Below are 19,864 nucleotides of genomic sequence, written 5' to 3'. Positions count from 1 at the left end.
TTTTCTTCAAGGGTAAGCATATGAGTATTTAATCCCAGGAGATAATTCTCCCACCTTCCTCCCCAAACCATCATCCCCCAGAGTGAAAAGATCGAATCCCCCTCACCCCCCATTGTCTTTACCATTGACTAACACCCGGGTCAGTCCAGGTTATCTCTTGACCATTTTAGCTCTTCACTCTTCAATCTCTCTGACACTGCTCCTGTCTTAAATTTTGGTCATTTCACTGCACATGTAGATGACACCCGGCCCCTCAGTTCCTTAAGTATTTCCACTTCCAGGACCTTGTTCTCCACCCCATCTCAGACACACCCCCATGACTGTGCCCCAGATTTGGTCATTACAAACCGTAAACTCTCTGACCACCACCTCTGTCTGTCCAGCTCACTCTTCGTAGGATCCAGTTCCAACGACCATTCAGCCCCACTGATCCCCTACTTTTTCACTGTCCCTCACCCGCTACCTCACAACTTCTCTTCATCCTTGCCAGTCTAAAGGCCACAGACAGTGTTATAACTGCTCCCTTGTATACATCTGTAATTCCCTTGTTCTGCTCTTGCTTTGCTTTATTGATTAAACCCTGATTGATTCAAACACTCCATTATTCTGCCCTTGCACCCTGTAGCTGATCACAGCTTAACACACACACACACATACACATACACACGTGCATACATGTACATGCACTCACGTGAGTGCACAAGAACACACGTATGCACATGCTGCTGGATCTCCTCCCTACACTCCTCTCATGAGCTCTTTGTGTTGTCCAGCAATTCTATCGCACTTCCTTACCCCAGTCACACACCTACTATCCCGAACCTTCACTCCATTTCTTCTCTCCTCAAACTTCTAGTGGATCCTCCCTCATCCAGCCTCAGCTGGTGACCTCACTTCCTATTTCACTAAAAAAAGGGATGCTTCAGAAGCAAAATTTCATGAAAATTCCACCACCATGTCTACTCCCTGAGAGCATCTGCACTCACGTACTCTGCCTTCCTTTCTATTAAGTTAGATGAACCAGCGTGCTCCCATGTAAGGATGACCTCTGTGCTGTGCACCAGGTTCCCAGCCCCTCTTGCCCCACTAAGACATTGATTCAACCATCTTTCCCTCTTCTCTCACATCACCCGTGTTACTCACATCAGCATACAGACCCATTTTTACTCCTCTCATGTTAAAAACAACTGTTGCCCTACCTTCTCTCCCAGAGAGTAGCCCATACTCTGCTCCTTTTACAGCCACACTCTGAGTGATTTCATGGTACCCCCTCTTGTCACATTCTCCACTGAACCTACTGTAGCCAAGCTTCCATCCTATCATTCCACCAAAGCCTCTAGTGAAGATCAGCCAGGACCTCCACATTGCTAAATCATGGTCAAGTCTCAGCCCGTGTCTTACTTGACCTATAACATCATTCAACTCCTGGGACCATGGCCTCCTCCTTGATATACTTTTTTCCAACTTTGCTTTCAGGACAGCAGACTGTGATGGTTAATTTTAGGTGTCAACTTGACTAGATTATAGAGGACATAGAAACCTGGTCAAGCATTATTTGGGGTTGTGTCTGTGAGGGTGTTTCCAGGGTAGGTTAGCATGTGAGCCTGAGTGGACTGGGTGGGAAGGATACACCCTCAACATGGGCGGGCACTGTCCAACCCACTGGGGGCCTGGAGAGAACAAAAAAGCCCAGAGGAAAAGGTGAACCTCTCACGCTATTCCACTGGAGCTGGTATATACCCTTCTTTCCTGTGTGTGGACATCAGAACTCAAGACTCTTCAGCCTTTGGGTTCCAGGACTTACACCAGCAGCACCCCCGGCTGTCAGCCTTTGGCCTCAGACTGAGAATCACACCATATAGGCTTCCCCAGTTCTGAAGCTTCTGGACTTGGGCTGAGCCACGCTACCAGCATCCAGTTTGCAGATGGCCTGTTGTGGGACTTCTCAGCCTTCACAATCACATGGGACAATTCCCCTAATAAATCCCTTCTCATATATCCATATACATATCCTCTTGGTTCTGTCTCTCTCACAACCATGACTAATACACAGACGGTTTCTCTTCTCGCTCATTGGCCACCCTTCCTAACTCCCTTTGCTGGCTCCTCTTGCCAGGTGTGTTCTTTCTCCAGAGACCTGCATGCTCCCCCGTTGCTCCCTGGAAGTCCTTGCCCAATGCCTCTTTCCATGGAAACCTCAATGACCACCCTATTTAAAACTGCAACCCTTTTTCCTGTTATTGTGCTCTGTTTTTTCCCTAAGAGTACCTATCACCTTTTAGCATGCAGTGTGATTATTTATTTATGACGTGTATTGACTTTCACCTCCACCTTCACTGTCGTGTAACCTCCATGTGGGCAGGGATTGGTTTTTGTTGTTGTTCAATGCTGTATCCCCGGTGGCTAGAATAGAGATGAGCGTATGACAGGTGCTCAATAAATGGATAAATGAGTAAATTAATTAAGGATGTATTGAAGTTCTTGTGATAAGGAAGCTGCATGTTTGGCATTTAAAGCATAGTATTTATAATATTAAGAGCATTTGGCCTAATAGAATTATCTTCAGCCTTGTAATCCCAATTTTTAAATATGTAAATTTCATAAATAAATTCACATTTGTGATGTTAAGTAAAAATCTTACTAGTTTATAGACAGTCTTGGAAAACATAAGAGTATCTAATCATTATATTTATAGTTCAACTTATTAGATTTTTAAAGAATTATCTAGGATACTTGGGAAAGTCTGTCAGTTAGTCATTAAAAATAGAAAATATTAAATTTATATGCAATTTAAAATACTTAAGAGCATTTACGTAAGACTGTAAAGGAGACCAAAAAAATTCATGTGTATTCTCCTTAAAAAGTGATTATAACAAATTTGCTAGGCTTATAATAAGAAGACTCACAAGCTGAACTTAAAATCTTAAATAATTCAGTTTTTCAACTTGAGTAGATTATTAACTTTTAAAAACAAAATAAAATCTATAAATCCTCTTTTTTCTGGACAAGTGGATGCACACATACATACATACCTACACACACAAACACACACACACACACACACAAATGCACTCTGGAGCACCTAAAACTTGTATTAACAATTGAGCTAGGGCCAACTGGCCAGCCAGTTAGCTCAATTAATTAGAGCATGGGACTGATAACATCAGGGTCCGGGGTGCTATCTCTGTGCTGACCAGCCTCCAAAACACACACACACACACACACACGCACGCACGCAAACTGAGCAGTGTTATTTAAGCATTTTACTAGTGCCCTCCAGTGGCTGAAGAGAGAAACAACACACGCACACTAAACAAAACTTTAAATACTTAGTAAAAGCCTAACAAAAGTGTGAAGCACTAAGTAGGGTATTCAAATGAAAAAAGTTTCCATCGATGAGTACTTACTACAATGTTTTCAATATAGTGAGAGATTTCACAGTGTATCTCAACTATTCATAAATCCAGGGTGGGGGGGAAGAACAGCTCCTCCAGCTCAGAGAGGACACAGGAAGAAGAATCTCAAGAGGCTTCATGGAGCAGGTGACATTTGAAGTGGCCTTTGAAATAGGAATTACATCACACGGTCACGAAGGAAGAGAAGGAGCAAAAGCAGAGGTGAGCAGAAAAAATATATGCTGGGAAATGGCAGGCTGTCTAGTTCACAAGATCACAGTGAAGGATGGGATTGGAAATTTCAGTTGGAACTTGTTGGGACAGGCTCTGCACACCATGTGCGGGAGTTTAGACGTTAATCTAAGGCAATTGGGAATTATTAAAGCTTTGAGAAAGGGAGCAGAATAACCCAAGCTGAGCTTCAGAATGTTCAGTCACAGAGTGGTGTGCAGGATGGTTCAGGAGGCAAAATGAACGTCAGAAAAACATTTAGATACCACTGTGCTAGTCAAGGGGAAAGGATGTGGTGACCTGAAGAAAAACAAGGGGACTCTGGAAACATTACAGAAGTAGAATTGATCGTAATTAATTCTATGCAGAGAGCAAGAAATGGGGTGGAAGGGACAGTCAAAAACTAGAGCACTGTTTAGAATCTGATTAAGTGAGAAAATGGCAACATAAATAAACGATATAGAGACCACTAAAGAACAGATTTCTTTCAAGGAAAAGGATACGTTTTTCTATAAAGAAGTTATATTTATGTGTGGGCAAAGCATCTGGGAGGACAGGTCCAGTGGGTGAGTGGAAATTCCAGTGTACAACTCAAGAGAGAAAGAAAACTTAGAGTTTTAACAGTCACCCACATAGAGATAGTGTGGTTGTACGATAAGTAAGGGCAGGGGAAGAGGACCAAGGACATCCCCATTAAGGGAAGATGATGCAGAAAGGGAGTCTGGGGAGATGCCAGACATAGGAGGAGCCCCACGTGGTGCCACAGCAACAGGAAATGCTTCAGAGAATTAACAAATGCATAAGGTCAAGAAACCTGAAGGCTGAGAAAGTTGCTGGTTCCATGAATAAGGTATTACTCGTGACCTTCGAGACAAGAGTTTCAGCAGAATGATGGGGAAGACACCACATCACAAAGATCAGAGACTGAGCAGAAGGTGAGGTGAAGGCATCAAATGTATATTCTTTTGAAAAAGTTTGATGGAGTAGCAAGATGGGACGGGACATCATGGGGCAGCAGGATCCAGAAAAAAAGGTGATTTTTTTGAATGGGGAAACCTTGACATACAGGTATGGGAAGAAAAATAAATCCATGGAGAAAAGGAGGTGGACTGTACAGCACACGGGAGATTGAAGGTCTCCCAAAAGACAGGAAACAAGGGAGAAAGTGCGATAAGAACAAATGACCTTGGAAAGAACAGTTTTCCTCTGGGATAGCAGAGGACAGGTGAAGATTCAAATACCCTTAAGGGGTAAATTGAAGAGAAATATGAGAAGTTAAAGCCAGAACAATGTGATTTCAGTAAGGTAGAAAATAAGGTTATTTCCTGGTGCTTTTCAATTTAATAATAAATATTTGAGTGCCTAAAAGATGCATGTCACTACAGATACACAGATGGATAGTCTCTGCCTCAAGATCATATTTAATTAGTGTTTATAGTCCTCAAAGTTATTTCAACCATTATCACACATGATGCCCTCACTATTTGAGGAAGAAAAGGCAAACATCATTCCTTCTCAACCCCAATGTTAAGGATGAAACCAAAGGACATTAAGTGAGTTGGCCAAGGTCAACAGACAGTTTTGATGATGACACTTGGGCCAGAACCCAGTGTCAGTTCCTCTAGTTAACTGTCCCTAAAAAATATGATCTCTGTTATATCTTACTCCACAAATTAGTACCAGAACTTTACATAAATCGAATGGCTCTGTGAGATCTAACAACTACCATCAAATACAGTTGAATTGTCTTTGGGATTTAATAAAACAAACAGATCAAATTATTTCCACCTAGTATTTCCCAGAGCTTATGTAAAGTAGAAAATACACAGCTGGAAGCAAAGAGGGGTGGGGAAAAAATGAAAAATACAAAAAAAGAAAAAGTGTAAGAGACATATAGGACAATGTAAAAAATGTAAGGTATACATAGTCTGAGTCACACGAGAGGAGAAATAACTTGGTTAGAAAGAATATCTGAAGAAAGATTGGTCAAGCATTTTCTGAAACTGATGAATACATCAAGCCACAGATTCTAAAAGCCCTAAAAAAGGCCAAGCAGGATAACTTAAAAAAAAAATGGACCTAAGCACCTCACTGTTAAAACACCAAAAAAAAGAAGACATTTCCTTCAAAGGTTCATCAAGATTGACAGTTGACTTAATAGAAATAATGAATCCAGAAGATGATGGAATGACATCTTTTAAAGTGCTGAAACAAAATAACTGTCCACCTAGAATTCTATGCCCAGAGGAAATATCATTCTTCTATGGGCCAAATGTGTCCCCCAAAAGTTCATGTACTGGAAACTTGATCCCTGTAACAGTGTTAAGATGGTGGGAAATCCAATTATGGTATTTGAAAAGTAAAGCCTTTAAGAGGCGATTGGATTGGGACGACTATACTCTCATGAATGGAGTAGTCCGTTCATGGAGCAATGAGTTATCGTGGGTGTGGACTGGTGGCTTTATGAGGAGGACATAAGAGTGTTCTCTTGCCACTCTCACCATTGCCTGTGTCACCGCAGGATCTTCTGGGTTTCCACCCAAAAGGCCTTCACCAGATGTGTGCCCTGGATCTTGGATTGACCAGCCTCCAAAACTTTAAGAAATAAATTTCATTTATTTATAAACTACTCAGTTTCAGATATGATAAGCAACAGAAAATAAACTTATACATCTTCAAAGACGAAGGTAACATCAAGATGCTTAGAGAAAAATAAAAACTGAGAGGATTTTCTGACATTAGATCCAGATTAAAGGAACACCAATGGGAGTTTTCTCATCAGAAGGAAAATAATCTCAGATGGAAGCAGGATAATGCAAGAAGGAATGAAGAGTACCAGAGAATTTAACTGTAAAGATAAATCTAAGCACACATCCACTGTTTAAAACAATAATAATAATGATCAATGTCGTGTGGGGTTTCAAATATACACGGCATTAAAATACAATGTAACAGTACACAAAAGTCAGAAGAGTAAATGAGGTTGAGGTGTTCTACGGTCCTTTCATCGACCAGGAAGTGGTAAAAATGCCAATGCATAGTAGAGGCTAATAAGTCAAGTTGAATGTTGCCATCTCTAGGGTATTCACTAAAAAAATGTTTTTAAATGATTAACAAGCTAATAAAGAAACATGAATAATAAATAAAAATACTCTATAAATACAATATGTATGTAAAGCATGTAAAGTCAAGTAGCATCACAAGTTGATCGATTATTAGACTCACAGAATCCTGGCACTGGGAAAGTCCATAGAAATAACCTTGTCCAATATGAGGGTTTTAAGGCTTGGAGAAGTTAAATATCTACTTCAAGGTCACATAATTGTAACAATGCCACAACTTGGTCTCATCTTTCCTAATACACGAGGTTATCAATGAATTCATGGAGAGATTTGCATTATCTTTTAGTTCTACTTTTCCATGAACTTTTTGAAGTGCCCTGGTGTCTAGTTGAATATTTCTTCCATGTTGCTCTTTACCACTTGGCAGCAAGAATCTCAATTAAAAGAAAAGACACAAAGTATCTGAGTTTTGATGACCACTCTTTAGAAGGCCTCATTCTAAAACTCAACAAATATATGAAACATCCATAACACCATGAAATACATGGAGTATTCAGGTTATAAAATAGCTTTATTTACTACTGAATAAGATACATATGATTTTAAAATGCAAACATTAAAACATAGGTTAATCAAAAAATAGAGCCCCCCTGTAATGTGGACACCATCAATTGAAGGTTTTCTTTCACACTTAGACACTGCTGGTCTATGTAAGATGTGGTGGAGAGACACTGAGGATCACCAAATCACTCCTTTTTTGGAGAAAAAAATTTTTTTAATTTTCCTCCAAATGTTTGATCACAGCAAGTCAGAGACATGAACATGAGAGTCATGATCCTTTCCCTGTTACTAAATCCCAGCACATTTCAGAATTTACAGGCCCCAGGTTCCAAGTGGAACTCAGTTAGGTTGTTTTAGTGTCAGCACAGATGCAGCCCTTGGCAGAGAGCCTTGGAAGTGGAGCCCAAAGGGGGCCCACCCAGATACTTAGAGACTTGAGGACTGAGCGAAACCTCTGTGATAGTTGCGTGTGCTGGAAAACCATACAGGCGCTCAGGAGTATCTAAATATCATTTCTACCATACTATGGCCATTGCCACCATGGTGACAATGGTTTAGTTGAAAACAGGCAAAATAGGACATTGTTTGAGGGGCACTCTTGAAGGCCACCTCTCAGGGCAGTGATTTTACTATGTAAAATATCTCCCAGGGAACCGTTAAAAATGGAGGGTCATACTTTCCACTCAATTTTACTGTGAACCTATAACTGCTCTAAAACTAAAGTCCATTTTACAAAACAAAACAAAAAAAAGCCAGAGGGTCCAGGTGGCACCAGCAAGAAGGTGGCAGTCTTGTAGTTTCATAAATCTCACAGCAGACGCACAACTTCCCATCCCCAGCCGACGCTTTAGCAGCTGCTATGTTCAGATGCCTACCTGGGCCAAAAGCCAGAGCCATGTTGAGGCCGAAAGAGAGTTACTGGAGGGCCTAAGGCTGAAGGTAAATCATTCTATGTGAATGAGGTGTGGAAGATTATCTACCATCAGTCCAAGAGCAACACCTAAGCCCAAGACCGCACCTTTGCTATATGTAGTTCACCTTGATTCCAAATACTAGTTAGACTACAACAGTCTTTTAAAAATCTCACTAGTGGTTTTAATGCATTTATAGCTATTTTGTCCATAGGAAATTATACCTTCTTTAAAATGGGACTGTTTAGTACCAAAAATTAATTTCACTAATTTTTTTTTGAAATGTCAAATCCTCAGGTTACACCCTCTCCGGTTCCCCAGGTTCTCGCTGAGCAAGTCTGCAATGAAGCGCAAGAGTCTGAGTTTTTACTAAACCTCTGAAGTGGTCTGACACAGGGTTCTGCTGGCCACACTTTGCGAACACTTCCTCCAGGACATAGAACCTGAAAAGACAGCTTTCACCTTCTGACCCGCAGGATGCTCAGATCCAAATCCCAGAATGACCCGAGAGCATTCTTAACTGTTTTTTCATTTGTACACAAAGAAAATTGAGACCTTAAGGCAGAAATACGGAAGAAGGAAAAGAATTATACTGAAAATATTTGTGATTTAATCAATGTACAAAATATAGATGTGGGGGAAATGACATTCATAATCAATAAGTGTTGTTTTCTACCTCAGATACAGGAAAGGAAAAGCATACACTTTAGGGTTTCATAGTCCTTGGTTTAAAAAAAGCAAAGAATGTAAACAGGTTACCACTCTGAAAAATAAAGAAAAATGAAAATCCCCATCTAGAAATGACCCCTTCATTCAAAGGATCCCAACCCTCCAAAGGCTGCAGGTAGCAGAGCTGAATTATACCAGTAGACCAGGAAATAGGAGCTCATTGTGAATATGGACCCATTTATTTTAGTGTGGAACTTAGGGTCTTGCCCAATTTGAATTCACTTTTCTTCTAATCGGGGGAACTCCACCCACTGAGCACATGAGCGTGATGGCTTGAAGAGGAGCATGATGTTTCAACCTCAGGCCAGTTTCCTCCAGTCGTGCTTGAGCTGTGCTTCCATCAGAAGCTCTGCCCCACTTCCTCGTAGTCCTTCTCCAGGGCTGCCAGGTCTTCCCTGGCCTCTACGAACTCCCCTTCCTCCATGCCTTCTCTGATGTACCAGTGCAGAAACGCCCTCTTGGCATACATGAGATCAAACTTGTGGTTCAAGCGGGCCCAGGCCTCCACGATGGCTGTGGTGCTGCTTAGCATGCACACAGCACGCTGGACTTTGGCCAGGTCTCCCCCTGGCATCACTGTGGGCAGCTGATTGTTGATGCCCACCTTGAAACCAGTTGGACACCAATCCACAAAGTGAACAGAGTTCCTGGACTTCATGGCTGCAATGGCCACGTTCACATCTTTAGGGACCACATCCCCTCGGTAGAGGAGGCAGCAGGCCATGTACTTCCCAAGCCGAGGGTCACACTTGACCAGCTGGTTGGAGTATTCAAAACAGGCAGTGGTGATATCGGACACGGAGAGCTGCTCGTGGTAGCCTTTGTGGGCAGGGATGATGGGGGCGAAGGTTGTCATGGGGAAGTGTATCCTCGGATAAGGTACTAGGTTGGTCTGGAATTCAATGAGGTCCACGTTCAAGGGCCCTTCAAACCGGAGGGAGGCGGTGATGCAAGACACTGCCTGAACTATCAGCCGGTTAATGCTGGCATAGGAGGGACGTTCCACGCCGAGTCTGCAATGGCAGATGTCATAGATGGCCTCGTTGTCCACCATGAAGGTACAGTCCGAGTGCTCAATGGTGGAATGGGTGGTGAGGATGGAATTGTAAGGCTCGACCACAGCACTGGAGATCCGGGGGGCGGGATAGACAGAGAACTCCAACTTAGTCTTCCTGCAATATTCTACCGAGAGCCGTTCCATTAAGAGAGATGTGAATCCCGATCCAGTGCCTCCTCCAAAGCTTCGGAAAATCAAAAATCCCTGAAGTCCGCTGCACTGTTCTGCCTGGGAAAAGCAAATGGGATGTGAGAATTCAGCCAAAAAGATTCAGAAGCAGTGAGTTGATGGCAATAATAGGATACAACAAGTTTTCCCCAAACAAAAAAAAAGGTTCAGAAAGGATTGGTTTACCATTGTTAACTCCACAACAAATGTAGCTACTCTGAAATGTACTTGAGTGGTACTTCTGGAGTGGGGGAGCTCTTTAGAGTTTTACTCTAAGCAAAGTGTAAATATTCAAAACTGCCTTTCACTGCCTTGCATGCGTTTATCTGTATGTGATCTCAAGCAAGGCCTTTATCAGTAACAAAGAAAAAAAAATGAGGAGCAAAATATCAAAGTAAAATAACATTCCCCAGCAGTGGACAAAGTGTCTCTCACTTCTGTGCTCCACCTACAGTGCTGGTGTAAGGGGCATTGTATTACCTAACTATTAGGCAAACACCAAAACACTTACTCAGCAAAGATCTCCAGACTCAAGTCCTTAACAGAAGGATTAACTGTCAGTAAATAGAGCACCTTAACCTCCAGGTAGGCAGTGCCTCCTGTTAACTTTACAAATAGAGGTTGCTTTTGGAAAATAACAAGTTGTAGAGTGCTTTGGACGTCTCCGATAACAAGATAGACCCTGTGTTCACAGAAGCAAGGGTAAATGGGGGCTACCCGCTCGGTGTAAAGTCTTCTGTCACCCTCCCCACATGACAAGGTATCATCAAAGCCAACATTTGGACCCTTCCCGGCTCTGAGCACCCACATGGATGCCCAGGTGACAGGGCTGGGTGGCACTAATGGTGAGTCCTGCTGCAGGAACAAGTACCCAAGCACAGCCCAGTTGCAGAAGGAGAGGAGCCACTTGCCAGCTTTCGGATCCTCTCTAGCACCAGGTCGATGATCTCTGAGCCCACTGAGTAGTGACCTCGTGCGTAGTTGTTGGCGGCATCCTCCTGGCCGCTGACGAGCTGCTCTGGGAGGAAGAGGGAGCGGTGCTTGCCAGTCCGGATCCCATCTACAGAGGGTAAAAGGCAGTCAGTGCCCTCAGATCAATTCCACTGTACTCTCTCATCGTTCCCCCAATGTCATGGCACAGGAATGGGATTTATCCTGCTGAATTGACCTTTCTTAGTCTAGGAAAAGGTAGAAATCTTGACACATATATTGAAAGTATGTTTTTCCAGCATACTGACACCCTGAAGTAGTTTCTTAGGGCTACAGTAACAAATGACAACAAACTTGGTGGCTTAAAACTAGAAATTTATTTTCTAACAGTTCAGAAGGCCAGAAGTCCAAAATCAAGGTGTTGTCAGAGTTGGCTCCTTGTGGAGGCTCTGGGGAGAATCCACCCTATACTCCTGTCCTGGCGCCTAGGCACTGCTGAAGCTCCTTCACGCTCTTGACTTGCACCTGCCTCACTCCAAGTTCTGCCCCCACAGTGAGCGCCCTCCTCCCCTGCATGTGTGTCTGCATGCTCTCTCTTCTTCTTATAAGAACACAAGTCTTTGGCGTTAGGGCCCATTGTAATCCAGTATAACCTCATTTCAACTAAGTACATCTGCAAAGACCCTATTTCCAAATAAGGTCACATTCTAGGGTTCTGGGTAGATAGGAATTTGGGGGGGACACTATGCAACCCACTACACACCTATGGCACTTTGGCATTTTGAGACAAGTGTTCCTATCAACAAATAGCCAACTGTGTGCTGGGAACGCACATGGAAAAGCACACCAATCCCAATTATTGTTGGTAAACTTTAAAAGAGGCTTTAAGGCTGAGCAGTATTCCATTGTGTATATAAGTAAAACTAACAATAAAAATTTTAAAAGAATGAAATTCTGCCATTCACAGCAATATTGATGAACTCGGAGAAAATTATGTTAAGTGAAATAAGCCAGGCACAGAAAGAGAAATCCCACCTGTCCTCACTCATAAGTGAGAACTAAAAAATAAATAAGAAACAAACAAACAAAAATCACAACAATATGTTGAACTTTCATAGGAGAGAACAGAACTGTGTTTTTTAGAGGTGGGAAAGGGGGAGAGAGAGAGGAGTTAGTGAGAAATTGGTTGAGGGCCACAAAGAATGATTACGTTTTATAAAGATGAGTATACTAATTATCCAGATTTTATCATCACGTACACAGGTAATGATATTCAGCCCTGTACCCTGAAAATACCTATAATCAATTATGTTTCAAAAATAAATAAATAAAAGAGGCTTTCACAAAGAAGGCCTGGCAGACTCAGATGCCCACATGACTCAGATGCAGGAGCATAAATGAACAAAACAAGGGAAATTGGCGTTAAGATGTCAGCAGGATTAAATGCCCCCAAGAGCAACCTTTGCCTGGTTTCCTTGCCTTTTAAAACCCTGGACAGCATGCCCCATTCTCCCACCTCAGGATCACTCAAATAGTATTATTCCTGATGGTTAAAGCAGCCGCGTGTGAGGGCTACGCAGGCTCTGGGGGATGTTGCCCTGGTTACAGCGGGATACCGCATTGCTTAGCAGCTAAGCGCATGTGTTCAAGAGCCAGTTTCCTGGGTTCATATCTTACCCTTCTCACTTAGCTAGAGAGAAGTTACTTAGTTAATTATTTTATCTTCCAAGTAAATGTTATAATAAGACCTACCCCACTGGGCTGTTATAAAGATAAAATGAGAACATAAGGCACAGGTCACGGCCCATACAACAATTATAGGTAATAAAGATAGAATTGGCTTCATGACATGCATTTACGCAGATTTACCTCATTATTCATCACTGGGCTTGGCAACAGATAGCTGTGTCAGTCCCTGACACTCACAGCCTAAGGGGAGATGCACTGTCTCTAAGAGCAGGATTGTTCTCTCAATTCTCCATGCCCTCCTGTGGGTCACCATGAATTTCTAAACTCCAATTTTGCATACCCCCCCAAATAATTACATTTATTGAAATTGAGTTTAAGTAACTTTTAACTAGCTTATACACAAAAACTCCAAAGTTGGGATATTTAAAATATATTTTATAAACAAGATATAAGTGGCACATAATTCTGGGTGGATTATTTGCTTCTCACCTAAAGCTATAAGGCTGCATTCAGTCTAAGGAGGTAATTTATGAAAGCCTTCTTCTTCATGACAATGTCCAATTGAGATCTTGAGAGTCTGCTGTGGATTAAATTGTATCCCCGCAAGTCCATGTATTCGAAACTTAACCCTCACTGTGACAGTGTTAAGTGGGTGGGGATCCTATTACGGTATTTGAAAGGTGGGGCCTTGAAGAGGTGATTAGATTGCTAAGGACCACGCCCTAATAAATGGATTGATCCATTGATGGCTTAATGGTGGTTGCAGATATGCTTCTGAGGGCTTCAGAAGGAGAAGGAGTGAAAAGTTAGCTCTCTCTCTCTCTGCTTCCACTGTCCACCATGTGACACCTGGCTTTGCTCTGAAGAGTCACTACCCAAAAACAAGGTTCTCACCAGATGTGTTCCCTGGACTTTGGACTTCCCAGCCTCTGAAATTGTAAGCAATAAATATTGTTTCTTCATAAAATTACCCAGTTTTGGGTATTTTGTTATAAGCAACAGAAATGGACTAATACAGAGTCATTAAGTTCATAAATTTTCTCAGTAAAATCTACTTTATCAGAGCTTAGTGGTTATAGCATCTGCCATTCATAAGTACACCCATACCGTCTGTTCTAACTCCCTGGGCACTTACCCACTTTGCTCAAAGACTTCAGTATCTGGCCTAGTGTCCTTCACCAGCATCCTCAGTGGTTTTAAACACATTTATCTGACTGTGCCTCAGCCTCTTCAACTCCAGTTTCATTCAGCTGCACTCCACTTGTATTACCGTCACTCAGAACGATTCCACCTCCAAAATCTTAAACTTGCAAAATCCTTTCTCTGACCACACTTCCCTACTTCCTCTCAGCTATGCCCATGGCACGCCCCCAACTGTCTCTCCAGCCTCATCTCCCTCCACTCTCCTGCTCACACCCTAAGTCCCAGCCACACTGAATGCCCTGCTCACCTTGCTACGTTCCCTCAATCCCGTGAACTCGCCCATGCTGCCCACTCACCAGGAGATGTTGATGACTTCCTAGATGTTGTTGCTTCCATCATGTAGAAATTTCTGTTAGTATTAAGTTGGAGCACATGAAATTGACATTTCATTTCTTTAGGTAAAAAATGGTCATGCATTTGCAATTTTATATGGCTCAATTGAATACATTTATTAGTGTTGTTGTAACTACTTACATTTTCTTCTCCACCAGCTTACGTTACTTTTCCATTAAAAGATAATGGCTTTTATAAGAAGGCAAACTTGGGACCAAGTCCAGTTCTACCCTCAATAATTCAGTGATCTTAAGTGAGTTCCTTAACCGCCCCCAAGACTCAGTTTCCTTATCTATAAACTAAGGATGACAAGTGTCACCTGACAGGACGTTAAGGATTAAAGGGAAATACCTGTGCAGGTCTCAACCAGTAAACTACAGACTGAATGGTTGTGTCCCCCCAAAATGTTGAAGCCCTAATCCCCAATATGATGGCATTCAGAGATAGGGGTCCTTGGAAGGTGATTAGGTCACAAGAATGGAGCCCTCATGAATGGGATCAGTGCCCTTATAAGATGTGACACAGAGAGATGATCTCTTCACCACATGAGGACACAGTGAGACGGTGGCTGTCTGCAAGCCAGGAAGAGAGCCCTCATCAGGAACCAGCCCTGCCAGAACCTTGATCTTGGACTTCCAGTCTCCAGAACTATGAGAAATAAATATTTGTTGTTGAGGCCACCCACACTGTGGTATTTTGTTACAGCAGCCTGGGCAGACTAAAACAGTAGCCTTCATCCTCAAGGGCAGGAATTAGTGTTCATCCATCTTTTTACTCTCATCACCTAGCTGAAATAAATGTTTATTACAATATATTAAATCCCTTCTCATCATGGCCTCCACCCGTCAAGAACAGCTGAAATGACACTATGTGACTTCCAAGGCTAGGTTATAAAAGTGCCATGGACTTCTGCCTTGTTCTCATGGGATGCTTGCTCTTGGAACCCAGCTGTCATGCTATGGGGAAGCCCAAGCAGCCCATAAAGAGTCCCATGTACAGAGGGGCCAAGGCCTAGGTCTCAGCTGACAGCCAGCACCATGGCCCCAGTGAGAGAGAGGCACTTTCAAAGTAGATTCCCTGCCTCCCGCTTGAGTCTTCCTAGCTAGTACCACATGGAACAAAGAGGAAGTACCTTCTCTGAGCCCTACCCAGATTGCTCCTTCATGAGCAAAATAATTATCATTATTGCCTTAAACCACTAAGTTTGAGTGTTGTATTTATTACACAGCAATAAATAACCAATACACAGTATCAAACCCAAATCTACTCCTCTCTCTTACTTTTCTCTTGTGAGACCCCCTTTCTTTCTCCAGTATTTCTCTAGCTCCATTTCAAGAGTGTTTGCACAAGATACTACAAATTCTGCTATTAATAATCATAAAATTCTATTGATTTGCCCCACAATGGTTCCTTACTTCTTTAGGGTCATTTTCAAATATTCTACTCTTTATAAGCAGATAATACCAAATTTTCTGATTCTTTGAGAGTAGCTTCTAGCAAATGGCTCCCAAGCTCAGGAAAAATATTTAGTGTTCTGTCAGGATGCGTGTGTGGATAAATTAACAAGGTTTTAATTCATTTCATCACACAAGGAAAGTGGGGTAACCCGGCCTTCCTTTTGGGTGTGTTTGTCATGCTAATCACCCTGAATGGCTATTGAGTGAACCTCTAAATTTGGGAAAGGTCCATATGATCCCGTTCAGAGAGATTAAGATAAACTGATCATCTCACCCACTTGATGTTCTTGCTTTGACTGCAGACTTGGTTAAATACCCTAGAATGTAACATTTATATTACCCACAACAGTTGGTTCTAAGTCCATGAAGAGTGCTCTGGGCACATGCTTCCCAGCTCTTGTCTCACAAAAGAAGGTATCAAAGGGTCTATTCGTATGCTCCATTCTAGTATTTTCCAGCTGATCCTGTTTACTGTCAAGAATGACTCCGTCTGGCTGGATCCCATGTTCCAGGCAATAGAGCTCCCAGCTAGAGTCCCCAATCTGGATGCCAGCTTGACCAATGTGAATGGAAAGGCACTCCCTCTGCAATGAGCCACAGCGAGTTAGAACTGCACAGACATTTGGATAACACGAGCTGCGTCACTCGGTGCTTCTGGTTACAAATGGCAAAAACCAAGCTAGCTCTAAGCCACAGAGAAATTTATTATAAGATAATCAAAAGTAATGTCTCATGAAAAAAAAATCGGAGACAATTGAACCAAGGACTCAAATTCCATTAAAAGGTTTATTTCCACAATAAATTGAGCACCTATTCTATATTGGGCTAAGAACTGAGTTAATATATATATTTATGACAAGTCAGAATACAACTGATTTAATTTTGCCCTTCTAATATAAGTGAGATAAACATACATATACGTATATATCAGGCTGACTCACCCAGAAAAAAATGTAACAATCATTGGAAAGGAATAAAATCAAAATCAATATATAACCTTGTCAGGTATTAATACCCATTGAAGATAAATTAAACATGGTATCTTTTCATGCCTTGAGATATTACATTTACTATTCATATATCCTCTAAATATGAAAGGACAGTCTAAGCTTAAAAGTAGTGGAAATTTTAACAAAGAAAAATGCAATAGATTTAACAAACCCTCAAAATGTAAAACTTCTTTACCACAACAAACAAATGGAGTCATATAAAAATTGATTTTTATGTAGCTCAAATTTTATGTACAGTACTCGTCTCTTATCCATGGTTTTGCTTTCCATAGTTTCAGTTACCCACAGTCAACCACAGTTCAAAAATGGGTGAGTACAGTACAATAGGATATTTTGAAAGAGAGAGAAACCATGTTCATATAATTTTTATTACAATATATTGTTACAATTGTTCTATGTTATTATTGGTTATTGTTGTTACTTTCTTACTGTGTCTAATTTATAAACTAAACTTTATCATAGGTATGTGCATATAGGAAAAAACATAGTATATACAGGCTTCAGTACTATCCATGGTTTCGGACATCCACTGGGGGTCTTGGAACATACCCCCTGCAAATAAGGGGGACTACTGTACATCAATTTTTTAAAAAACACTTGATTATTAGGTAAGTAGATAAATGACATAAACAAATGAATTACAAAAGAAAGACTATAAAACACAACGATTTAGGCACAAGGGCACTCACAGCATTATAATTTATAAGCATGAAAACCAAGAACCAAACTACTTAATTTACTTAACCATTCATCTGTCGTTGGACATTTTTAAAGAATGGCACATCAATACAATGGAAGTTTACCAAAAAAAGATTTATGACAAGGAAAATGCTTACGATAAAATATTAGGTAAAAAGCATGAAAGACATACAATTGTAAAGAGAGTGCGATGTCAAATACATGAAAAAACAGGCATAGAAAATATCTAAAAGAAAATGCAAAATATTAACGCTATATCTGGGTAGCAAGTGATTTTTTTTTTTTCTTCTCTAAACCTTACTATTTTCTTCCTCCCTCATCAGCTTCCACACCCTCCTATCCCACTTTTAAGTCAACTTCACTTTTTTAAAAAGGTAATTTAAACAAACACAATGATCTATTCTTTAAGAAAGGGAAAGAAAAAGTTAAATTCTGAAGTTAAAATGACAGCATTCACTGACTCTAATATTGCTTCATTTTGATTGCCAGTTGTCCTGGAATGAGTCTATGAGGACCTGTCTTCTGCACCATCGGGGCTCTTCAAGCTGTTTGACCTGACAAGCTGAGGGACAACCCTGCGCCCATCTATGGCTACACTGTTCCAAAGCCTGAGCATCAATACAGAGACCCCAGGCCTGCGGTCTATGCCAACCACTAGTCGGGGGAGGGAAAGAACGAGGAAACAAGAGGGCTCTGCCGGGCCACACCCCTGCAAAGTGACTTGGACTCTGTTCATGCTCAGCAGCATTAAACCCTTGTACTGTGTGATTCAGGAGTAACACAGCCCTCTCTGCTGCATGAGAAACAATCTTGCGGGCCGAGCCCGTGGCGCACTCGGGAGGGTGCGGCGCTGGGAGCGTGGCAGCGCTCCCGCCGCGTGTTTGGATGGGATCCTATACAGGGATGACCGGTGCGCTCACAGCACTCACTGGCTGAGCGCGGTGTGGCCGCTCTCAAAAAATGACAAAAAAAAAAAAAAGAAAGAAAAAGAAACAATCTTGCTTCTTCTCTGTGCAACTGTCAGTCTCTCATGACAAAGGCTGCAAACTTAATTTAGAAAGCACTTCGGTTAGGCCCAACTAACAATCCAATCTTTCTGGTACGTAAAAATCAGAAAAACGCATTCCATCAGAAACAGGTTCCCCTTATCTGCAAAGCACAGTGTCATTCTTCTCTGTTCCTGTCGACTTCAAATACGTGAATACCTTAGCTACTGTAATCAGATCAAAATTTGGTTCTCTATATTCGAATTTAAAAAGGGGAGGAGGGGTGTTCATTGTTGCTACATCAGGAAAACTTCTTAAAATCTACCTTTAGACTTCTCCCATTGATTCCCTCCCTCAGCTGCCTACCAGTTTACTGACAAGTAAAATTAAAATCTACACGTGATATTTGCTCACACTATTCACAGAAAAATAATCACTAAAATAAAAATAAACAATCGCTGCTCTTCACATGCTCTGGTGTCCAAGACATCAGAGTGCTACTGTTTCTTTTGAACTTAACAGTAATAACTTAGTCCAACAAGCACCCTTCTTGGTTTTAGAAGCAGCTATGCTTATAACTGTGACCAAAGGTGTAGAAGAATGCGTTCACCTTATTCTTCTCTTGGCCTCCCCCTCCTTTCCAAATTCTCCACTAAAATATTAGTCACACTCTAATATAAAATTGCAAAATGCCCACTGAATGTCAACTTTGCTAAACCGCTGCACATTATCAAATGCTGCTATAAAGCTTGTCTGAATTACTAGCAAGGTATACTTTTTTAATTAAACTTTTAATTTTGAGATCTTTGTAGATCCATATGCATTTGTAAAACATAACAGAAAGATCCTATGAACCCCTTACCCATTTTCCCCCAATGAAAATATATTGTAAGACTATAACACTATATCACACCCAGAATGCTGACACCACTGATACAGTCAAGATACAGAACGTTTCATTACCACAAGCATCCCTCATGTTGGAAGGCATAATTTTTTTTTTTTTTTTTGGCAGCTGACCGGTACAGGGATAAAACGTCAGATGTTGCTGTTATCAGCACCACACTCTAACCAACTGAGCTAACAAGCCAGCCCAGACATCATTTTTGTGAGCAAAACAACTTAAACATCCTTAAAATTTTGGAGACAAAATCCAATGGGGCAAGAAGATCAAAGATGTAAAAGCAGTTTGAAAGACTGCTCCCATTAAAGAATTAAAAATTCTAAGATACTAAAAAGTACTGTGACTCACACAGAAGAGATCAAAGGGGAAGTGGATTTTAAAAGATGGTCCCAAGACAGAACCATTGTTAATAATTATATTCACTATTGAACCCAAAGAACTAAACTCGAGAGGACAAAGATGTCTGTGCACTTTACCCTGCCACGTATTTATGAGCTTAGCAATGGAAACTTGAGTCTGAAGTCCCCAGAAACTCTGAA

General features: G+C 41.4%; 1 protein-coding gene across 1 annotated transcript; it reads right to left on the bottom strand.

Annotated features, from left to right (window-relative positions):
- Window positions 1-9,229: 9,229 nt before the first annotated feature.
- TUBAL3 (tubulin, alpha-like 3) lies at window positions 9,230-16,184 on the bottom strand. Its single transcript, XM_008587350.1, has 3 exons — window positions 16,067-16,184; window positions 11,026-11,174; window positions 9,230-10,174 (listed from the first exon to the last, which is right to left on the bottom strand). The coding sequence occupies exons 1-3, from the start codon at window positions 16,167-16,169 to the stop codon at window positions 9,230-9,232; spliced, it is 1,197 nt and encodes a 398-aa protein (XP_008585572.1). The 5' UTR covers window positions 16,170-16,184.
- Window positions 16,185-19,864: the final 3,680 nt, after the last annotated feature.

The sequence above is a fragment of the Galeopterus variegatus genome, unplaced genomic scaffold (genome assembly GCF_000696425.1).
Source record: "Galeopterus variegatus unplaced genomic scaffold, G_variegatus-3.0.2 Scaffold4344, whole genome shotgun sequence".
Taxonomy (NCBI): Eukaryota; Metazoa; Chordata; class Mammalia; order Dermoptera; family Cynocephalidae; genus Galeopterus; species Galeopterus variegatus.
The sequence above is the reverse complement of the archived record's forward strand: the minus strand, read 5'-3'. Positions and strand labels throughout refer to the sequence as shown.

Coding starts and splice junctions, on each gene's coding strand:
- TUBAL3 (XM_008587350.1), bottom strand. CDS start 16,169: ATGGAGCATACGAATAGACCCTTTGATACCTTCTTTTGTGAGACAAGA. Junction 11,175..16,066: donor CTTAGAACCAACTGTTGTGG/GTAATATAAATG, acceptor TACCCTCTGTAG/ATGGGATCCGGACTGGCAAG. Junction 10,175..11,025: donor TAGAGAGGATCCGAAAGCTG/GCAAGTGGCTCC, acceptor TGCTTTTCCCAG/GCAGAACAGTGCAGCGGACT.